The sequence below is a fragment of the Alligator sinensis genome, unplaced genomic scaffold (assembly GCF_000455745.1).
Source record: "Alligator sinensis unplaced genomic scaffold, ASM45574v1 scaffold1295_1, whole genome shotgun sequence".
Classification (NCBI taxonomy): Eukaryota; Metazoa; Chordata; order Crocodylia; family Alligatoridae; genus Alligator; species Alligator sinensis.
Window position 1 is genome coordinate 408,699 of NW_005841880.1, and position 9,539 is coordinate 418,237.

At 64.6% G+C, this 9,539-nt stretch overlaps 1 protein-coding gene across 1 annotated transcript in view; it reads right to left on the reverse strand.

The window, feature by feature from the left end:
* Positions 1-7,376: 7,376 nt before the first annotated feature.
* CARTPT (CART prepropeptide) overlaps positions 7,377-9,539 on the reverse strand; it is a 4,994-nt gene continuing 2,831 nt past the window's right edge. Inside the window, exons 2-4 of the mRNA XM_006017546.2 lie at positions 9,525-9,536; positions 8,391-8,474; positions 7,377-8,126 (exon numbers count right to left, since the gene is read on the reverse strand). Coding sequence (XP_006017608.1) covers positions 8,019-8,126; positions 8,391-8,474; positions 9,525-9,536 — 204 coding nt within the window. The 3' untranslated portion in view covers positions 7,377-8,018. The remainder of the gene's footprint in view (positions 8,127-8,390; positions 8,475-9,524; positions 9,537-9,539) is intronic.

Genomic DNA, 9,539 nt, shown 5'->3' on the forward strand with positions numbered 1-9,539 from the left:
CTGGCCGGCCACGAGTCGGGACCCGCCATAATCCTGCTCCTCCGAGCAGCCGGCTGTGACCCAGTGGGACCCTGGGCCTCCCACCACCGCTAAGCCATTAAGTCCATTAACGAGGCAACCGCAAGCCACCTGCCCACCGTCACCGCGCCTGCAGCCCCCACGCCCCTGCAGCCTCGTGCACGAGCCCCCGGCCCTGACGGGCGCCCGGCCTGGCACAGGGCTCCCTTCGCACGCGCCTGAGCCGAACCGTGCCACGGGTCCCCGAGCGAGCGAGCCAGCGAGCGGGCGGGCGGCAGCACTGGGTGTGCCGCGCGGCTCCAGGCGTGCTCCCCGACACTCCTGCAGGAGACAGGTGCCTGCCCGCACGCCCCGGGGGCACGCACCTTGCACGCGTGACTCACCGTGCGCAGCCAGGCAGGCGAGCAGCCCCTGGGGCGGCGGAGCCACCCTGCACGAGGCCACGGAGCCTCGCTGCCCCCCGCCCCACGACCTTGAACTGCTGCTCCCACCCACACCAGTCGCACGAGCCAACCCGACACAGGCCCCGAGCCCCGGCCCCGCCGCGTGGCAGCGACCACGAGCGCTCCGGGAATCCCGCTCAGCCCACGGCCAGGCCACAGGGTGGGGGGGCATACAAGAGCGGCCTCCTCGCCCCCCCCTCATCTCCAGTCCAGCGGAGCCAGGATGCAGTGGTGAGGGATCCGGAGACCACCCCTTGTTGCAACCCCAGATGCATCGCACCCCCAAGGGGTCTGGAGCCCCCCTTGTTGCACCCCCAGATGCATCGCACCCCCAAGGGATCCGGAGACCACCCCTTGTTGCAACCCCAGATGCATCGCACCCCCAAGGGGTCTGGAGCCCCCCTTGTTGCACCCCCAGATGCATCGCACCCCCAAGGGATCCGGAGACCACCCCTTGTTGCAACCCCAGATGCATCGCACCCCCAAGGGGTCTGGAGCCCCCCTTGTTGCACCCCCAGATGCATCGCACCCCCAAGGGATCCGGAGACCACCCCTTGTTGCAACCCCAGATGCATCGCACCCCCAAGGGGTCTGGAGCCCCCCTTGTTGCACCCCCAGATGCATCGCACCCCCAAGGGATCCGGAGACCACCCCTTGTTGCAACCCCAGATGCATCGCACCCCCAAGGGGTCTGGAGCCCCCCTTGTTGCACCCCCAGATGCATCGCACCCCCAAGGGGTCTGAAGACCCCCCTCGTTGCATCTCCTCCTGGATGCATGGTAGCCCCAGGGGGTCCAGAGCCCCCCCCTTTGTTGCACCTCCAAATGCATTGCAGACGCAGGGGTCCGGAGCCCCCCCCGCAGGGGCAGACAGCAAAGGGACCGGGCTCTGCTCCCCCTGCACGGGTGGCTCCAGGCTGGCAGCTCCCATCCAGGCTCAGAGCCTGTCCGGGGGGAGAGAAAAGGCAAAGCCTGTGGGCACCTGCCCCTGCCCCCGCCTGCAGCCTCCTGCGCCCGGGCAGCTTGCACCTGCCCCCTACAACCACTGAACAACAGAGGGCTGGACGGAGCTGGGAGCTCACTTCTAGTCCGCAGGACCAGACCCACTGCATGCAGGCTTTGTGAACCTGGGCCAAGGATGGAGATGCCACCACCTCTCCGTTACCCCCCTCCTCCTGAGAGAGGTTTTCCTACTCTCCAGCCTCAACTTCCCTTGCTGCAACTTGGGCCCATTGCTCCTTGTCCTGCCCTCTGCCCCCCTGAGACCAGCACGGCGCGGCCTGCAGGGAGAGCTGCCTCCCGGGCCCCGGCCTGCGGTCTGCTGGAGATGGAGAAACTCCTGTTGGAGAAGAAACTGCCAGGAGAGGCGCGCAGCTGTCAACGGTCGCCGGCTCCTCGGCCACTTCTGCATTTCCAGCCGCCCAGACCGCAGGCTGTGTCGAGAGTGTCACGAATGGGGAGGGTGCAGAAAGGCGCCCCTCCCCCGGCTCCTTGTCTGGCGCCAGCTCCATGCGGGGAGCCTCCGGCCCGCGCGGCTGGGTTGTGCCTGGATTCCCGCCACTGGGGAGCTGGCTCCGTGGTCGGACCCGGAGGGTGGTGGTGGATGGTCTTGGTGTGTGGTCACCAGTGGGGTCCCCCCAAGGCTCTGTCCTTGGACCCATACTGTTCAACATCTCCATTAATGATGTGGACATTGGGGTCAGAAGCGGACTGGCCAAGTTCACCAATGACACCAAACTCTGGGGTAAAGCAGCCACACCTGAGGGCAGGAGGGCGATCCAGGCTGACCTGGACAGGCTCAGCAAATGGGTGGACGAGAACCTGATGGTGTTCAACACCGATAAATGCAAGGTTCTCCACCTTGGGAGGAAAAACCTGCAGCATCCTTATAGGCTCGGCAGAGCTACGCTGGCTAGCACTACGGATGAAAGGGACTTGGGGGTCACAATTGACCACAAGATGAACATGAGCCTGCAATGCGATGCTGCGGCTAGTAAAGCGACCAAAATGCTGGCTTGCATCCATCGATGCTTCTCAAGCAAATCCCAGGACGTCATTCTCCCCTTGTACTCGGCCTTAGTGAGGCCGCAGCTGGAGTACTGTGTCCAGTTTTGGGCTCCACAATTCAAAAAGGACGTGGAGAAGCTCAAGAGAGTCCAGAGAAGAGCCACGCGCATGATCAGAGGTCAGGGAAGCAGACCCTACGATGACAGTAGGAGAGCCATGAGGCTCTTCAGCCTGGAAAAGCGCAGGCTCAGGGGTGATCTGATGGCCACCTACAAGTTTATCGGGGGTGACCACCAGGATCTGGGGGAACGTCTGTTCACCAGAGCGCCCCAAGGGATGACGAGGTCGAATGGTCATAAACTCCAGCAAAACCGTTTCAGGCTGGACATAAGGAAGAACTTCTTCACTGTCCGAGCCCCCAAGGTCTGGAACAGCCTGCCGCCGGGGGTGGTTCATGCACCTACATTGAACACCTTCAAGAGAAATTTGGATGCTTATCTTGCTGGGATCCTATGACCCCAGCTGCCTTCCTGCCCCTGGGCAGGGGGCTGGACTCGATGATCCTCCGGGGTCCCTTCCAGCCTGAATGTCTGTGAAATCTGTGGATTCACTGCTCAGCAGGTTTCAGCAAGAGAGTCCCAGCATGGATCTGGTTATCCTCGCTCTCTCTCTAGAGCTAAATCTGTAGCTGTACAGAAGCACACACACCTGTGCAAGCACACATGCACACGGGAACAGGCTTTCACATGCACACAACCTCAGGAAACAATCCCACGTGACCTGGTCTTGCAAGACAGGCTGACCTAGCAGCTAGGGCAGGGGCAGGCAATTATTTTGGTAGAGGGCCGCTTACTGAGTTTTGGCAAGCCATCGAAGGCCGCATAACAGGGCAGATGAATATTAATTTTCTAAATTTTTTAGGGGCCCCGCGGGCCAGATAGAATGGCCTGGTGGGCCGCATCCGGCCCCTGGGCCGCATTTTGCCCACCCCTGAGCTAGGGTAACAGGCAGACAGGGAGCCAGGACACCTGGGTTCAGCTTCCACAACTGCTCTCTGGTTGACCCTGGTCAAGTCACTTTGCCGGGTCTCAGTTCCCCGTCTGCAAACTAGAGCCAAGACTCCTTCTTGTTTCTGCTGGTGTGTTTTGTTTGCCAGGCCCGTCTCTTTCCACACAAACGTGCAAGCTCTAGTGCAATTGGCTCTGGCTCCTACTGCAACACCCACGACACAAGTGTGCCGACACCGCTGTGTGACCTCATGCTGCAGCCATGAGGTCAGATCTAGGCGCTGCAAGGCAGGCATGCTGGCGTGCTCATGTTGCCCCAGGGAAGTGGCAGCCCAGCAGGCAGGGAACACAGGGTGGCTTTTTAGTGGCCTTGTTTCTGCTTGCAATGGGCAGCAAAGTGGCACCTTTGTGGGCAGTCCAGCAGAGAGAAGCGGAGGGCCAAATGGGCCGTGGCGACTGACCTCTTGCATGTGACTCTGGGGGGCAGACACGCAGCACAGGGTGGGCAATAAGGGGGACAATTTGCAGGCTGAACTCACCAGTTATGGGGTGGAGATGGGTCCAGTGCAGGTCCCAGCTGCTGGATGCCCAGGGCATGATCTGTGCAACTTCAATTTAAGTCCTGGCGACACGGAGAAAGCACTTACAGCCGTCGCCTCAGGGAAGGGGCCCTGCACCTGGGGAAGAAGCTGGGACGGAGGTAGCTAGAGCCACCACTGGAGACCGGCCAGGGAATACCATGGGATGGTCTGTCCAGAGCGGCAGCTGCCGGCTGGAGCCCTTAGCACAGAAAATGCGATGGACAGCTGCCACCTGCCGATGGGACCGAGCGACGGAGCACTGGAGAGTCTCTATTACGTACGTGCACATGCATGCACACACATGCACGCAGCTCCCCAGGTACAGAGGAAGTTTGCTTTCATCTATCCCTCACCTTCTTCTTCCTATTTTACAGATGGCAAAACCGATGCCCAGGCAGGGGACAGGACTTCACCTAAAATCACCCCACAAGGGAAAAGAATCAGGATCCAGGGAAGGGATGGGCTGGGAAAGGAGACAAGGAGTCCATGCAGAGGGAGGAGAGGGTTTGAGAGAGAGAGGGGAGAGCCCGGTTGAACTGATAAGCAATTGCTTGGGGGGGACAGGCATGGCTCTGTGGCTCCCCGAACCTCCTTGCACCCTAAGACGGCCTGAGACCAGGAGCCCCCCTCAGCCCCGGAAGCTTTCCCTCCTCCCCACCCTCGGCATCCTCACTAGCCCCCCAAGGGACCCCTCAGTACCAGCCCCCTGCTCCCCTCCCTGCCAGCCTTGATGTGGAGGGTGGTGGTGGGGGGCCGGGGCTCCCCGGTTCCTTGTGGGGGCGGGCAGAGGAACCTTCAGAGCCGCTCGGCCCAGGAGCCACCGGGCTGCAGCCTCCTCTGATGCCCCGGCAGCTGCTGCCAGATGCCCTGGGAGGAGAGAGACAGATCACATCGCAAAGCCACCGAGCCGTCCCGACAGGCTACCGGGCAGGGAAAATGCCAAAGGACCCAGAGCGCTGCTCCCCTGGCCCCGAGAGGCCTGGAGCGACGTGGCCCCATCTGCAGCAGGGTCGAGCGGGGAAGGCGGCTGCCTGGAGGAGCTGACCTCATCCTCCTTGCTCCAAATGTCAGCGGGCGGAGGGGGGGGAAGCGCTCGCTCCCCTCCGCAGAGCCATATGGCTGGGGGTGGGGGGCTGCCGGCTCTCTGGATGCAGGCCGAGCCCCCTGCTCTGCACAGCAAGACCCGGGCTTGCAGGCTCAGAGCTGGGGGAGGCATCCCAGAGAGCAAGTGAGACCCTTCCCTGCTACCCCCTCGGTTGGGGACCCTGGGCCCCCCTGGCCTGAGCAAGCTGGACAGCAAAGGCGGGGGCAGGGTGGCTTGGGCAGGCGGGGCTCTCGGGGTGACTTTGGAGGCAGGAGGGGGCAGACCTCCCAAGAGGGAGACTGTCCTGTTACCCCCTCCAGAAATGGCTCCCCCAAAGGCCATGCAGTCTGGAAGAGCACCATCATTGCCTGCCCCGTACCACCCCCCAAAACACTGGGGCTAACGCTGATCCCACGACGTGCATCTCACACAGCATCCACCAGCAGCTGGATCGCAGGTAGGACCGGACCCTGGCACCGATGCCGCACAGCCCCTGGCCCGCATGGCCCAGGGCAGGCCGGTGTGCCTCAGTTTCCCCCTAAGTGAAGCCTCCCCGCCCATCCATCAAGGAGGCAGGGCCCTGGCCGCACAGCGCTATCAGTCAGCAGAGGGTTATTGGTCAGAGGGGACCGGGCGGGGAGGGGAACATGTGTTGGCTTCATTGTCTTTCCCCCAGGAAGCACTTACTGGGAGCTGGCTCTGGGCCCTGGAGCGTGCAGCCCATGATCTCACTGCTTCCATAGCGATGGGGTGATGTCACCACCGCTGCTTCATCTCCTGGCCGGACTGGGCCAGCTGCTCTGGCCCCGGAGCCGCTCCGTTCAGCTGCTGCTCCGGCCCGCGCGGCGAGGCCAGGTCTGTGCCGGGCCCGAGACCCCCTGTCTGCGCGCTCGCCTCCCGGCCAAACTGGGCAGCCCCACCGCGCTCCACCGCAGCCCGGCCGCAGGAGGCAGGCGAGCTGTGGCCACGATTGCACTTCTGCATGGGTGTGTGGGGGTGCCCGCTGTGCTCCCCGCAAGGGCAGGGCACTGAGCCCCGGGCGTGCCCTGTGCAGGGCATCTCCCAGCCTCGGCCAGCTCTGCCCCATGGAGCCGGTGCGTGCATGGCAGGGAGCTGCCTGCCTATAGCTCGCCCTTGCCAGGGGAGCAGCCAGGGTGCAGGCTGCAAGAGGCAGGCACCCGTGGTCCCCCGCTCCGCTCCGCTCCTCGAGGAGGTTAATAGCCAGGGCTCCGAGCTGGAGGCCGAACCGGCTGCCTCTGGAAAGGCAAACAGCAGAGTCGAATGGGGCCACTCCGGCCTGACCTCAATTGTCTGCCTCTTCCTGCCGGGAGTGGGCTGGTGCAGCTGGCGCAGCGTGGGGCACGGGCAGCGGCTCCAGCCCTGGGAGCCTCATGCCACCCCCGCAGATTGGGATGTGGCCCTGTGCTGGCAGGGGACCCGCAGCTGGGTCCCCATCCACAGCCCTGGCTGCAGGGGGGTGGCAGCATCCAGGGACACAGGCTCTCTGCCCTAGGCCTGCTGGTCCCTCTCTGCCCGGGCTCCCTGCCTGGCAGAGCCACCCATCCCTCCTCCCCACTACAGGCCCCGCCAGCCGGGGGGCCAGACGTCGTGGGGTGCAGGCAGGACGCAGGGCCGTGGTCGTGGGAGCTCCGGTCAGGCTGTGTCGACAGGTCCCGTGCTGCGCTGCGCTCTGGTCCAGACCCACTCACCCCTTCTCCAGACCCTGGAGCCATGTCCAGTCCACCCCTTGCTCCCGCGGCCTCTGGCTGCCCCCAGCACTGAGCACTCACCCTTTGCTGGCAGCACTGGCCAGCAAGCACCCAGGGCCCCGAGCACCCTGCTATGTACCCGGCAGGGCAGAGCCTGGCATGGGCACAGCCACGATCTTAAAGGGTTTTCTGCTAGGAGCAGCCCCAGCCCCACAGCGCTGGTGGACAGGACCCCCTGTTGCATCTCTCCCCAGCTCCCTGCCCCCCTTCCACACCCAGCTCAGCCCTCTAGCCCATCACTGCAGGCCTTGGTGGTGCCCACTGTCTTGCTGCATGCAGACTGCGCCCTGCACCCCGGGAGGGCTGTAACTCACCCCAGGAATGCAGCCCCCATCCTGTCTGCATGGTCAGGTGCTGCAGAGGGACCTGCCTTGGGCTTCATGCTGGTCCCAGGGGGTCTCCAGCCCTTTGCCCCCCACAGCCATACCCAGAAACAGGACCCACGGAGACACCACTGCCAGTGGGGAAACAGGCTTTATTTGGAAACGATTGTGCTGCGGTACAGGAGGCAGGAGGCTCTGGCAGGACCACAGCTCTGCCGCGCTGGGCGCCACGCGTGTGGCCAGAGCCCCCGTCCAAGGGGGCACACGGTCTGAACGGGCATGGCGGAGCTCCCCCGTGGTGCAGGCTGGAAACGCGGGGGGCAGTGAGATGGGGAGATTCCCACCCCCACCTGCACCAGGGGCTTCCTGACATCCCTGGATGGCACCTTGGGGACTGCCGCTAATTAGCTCGAGTCAGAGCAGCCTGGGGGCCAGGCTGACGGGAGGGTGGGGGATTGCCTCTGCCGCATCTCTGGCCCCGGGGAAGGGAGACGGGCCAAGGAGCCAGGCTGAGGGTGGTACTGAGGCCCCACGACGCCAGCAGCCCGGTGCCTTTGGGAACCGGCTGCTTCTTGCCCCCCCAGGGCAGCAAGGACGGGCTGGGATGGGCTTTGTGGAGGGTGCTCCTTCCAGCCGGAGCTCCCAGGGTGCTGGAAGGGGGGACGGGGAGATGTTTCCCAGAGCACACAACAAACCAAAGACCCCTCCTGGGAGCCCCCAGAAGAGCAGGACAGGACAGGACAGGACTGGGAGCCCCCGCATGGCTCTCTTCCCCCGGCCCGGGCCTTCACAGGCACTTGAGGATGTAGAAGTTGCAGGCCGTGCCGCGGGGGCAGTTGCAGAGCTTCCCGATGCGGGCGCCTTTCCTGACGGCGCACTGCTCGCCGGCGTCGCACTGCGGGGCGAGAGCGGGGCTGCGTTAATACCACCCCCATGCACACACACTTGTGCATCCCCCCCCAGCCCCCTGCAGCAGCATGGCCATGACACATGGGACAGGGGGTGATGGCAGCAATGAGCTGCCCTAGGTGTCATTTTAGGGAGGAAGGTCAGGACTGGGGGGATTTACACCCCCGTCCCGCACTGGGCGAGCCCCAGGGTTGAAGTCCAGCTGCAGACACAGCCCGACCTCCGCCCGCACTCCCACCGAGGACCTTACCGAGGGCACCCAGCCCAGCTTCTTCTCCACCGAGGGCAGGCGCTTGCTCTTCAGCTTCTCCAGCACCTCCTGCAGGGCCACGATCTGCAGACGCACAGCGGGAAGGGGGCACATCTCAGCCCTGCATGCGCCCGAGAGCCTGGACCATTGGTGCTGGGCTCCCAGAGACCAGGAACGCCCAAGGGACCAGGGGCAGCAGCAGATGAAACCCAGGGAGCTGCCAAAACCCCTCTGAAGACCAGGACCTGACACCCCCTTGGGACATGGGGGCAGGGGCTGGTCCACACAGGGCTGCTCAGGGAAGGGGCTCTGAATTAATGGGGTGGGAGTTAAGAATTGCATTGACTGGGTCAGACCCTAGGGCCATCTCGCCTCGCCTCTCATGTCACACGGAGGCTGGAAGGGAGAGCGAGCGAGCGGGGTCTGAGCAGGGTTTCCCCCTGCCCCTCTCCCCCTTGCAGCCCCCAGCCCGTGGGCTCTAGGGATGCAGAGGCCGTGCCCCGCACTGCCCGCTCCAGTGCTCCCCGTGCCCATCCTCTCCCTTGGTGGACCATGCTGTGCTCTGCACCCCCACCTCCTCCGATGGCCACCCTTGAGCACCCTGCCAGGTTCGGTGTTTGTTTTAAACGGGCAGCCTGCTCACGCGCTGACCCCTCCGTCCCGTCTGGCGTCAATCCTCAGGTCCCGTACGGGCACCCCTACCCGCACGATGGCGGCTGGCGTGCGGTGCCCCCAATTCCCTTTGCGCTTAGCTCCGAGTCAGTGGCTGCCACGGGCTCAGGCAGCGCGAGCGCCCGGGGGACTCTCATTCAGACGCAGGCCGAGCGCCGGCTGCAAGGGACTGCCGCGTCTACCAGCGCGTGGACGGCCAAACCCGGTCCCCCGTGGGTACCGCGCCTGGGACAAGGGGCGCGTCTCCCGGGGCCCAAGGACCTCGAAAGGGGGCAGCCGGAGCAAGCAGCACTCCAGCCCTGCTGCCATCCCCAGCATGGCACGCCTGCGAAGCCGGGGCACGGGGGCATCCCCGATGGGCCCAGACTGCCACGCCGGGGAAGGACCCCAACCCCCCTGGACGCGGGCAGGCGAAGGGACGTGGCCGGGGCCATGCAGGGCGGCGGTGGCAGCGCCCCTTACCAGCTCCTTCTCCTC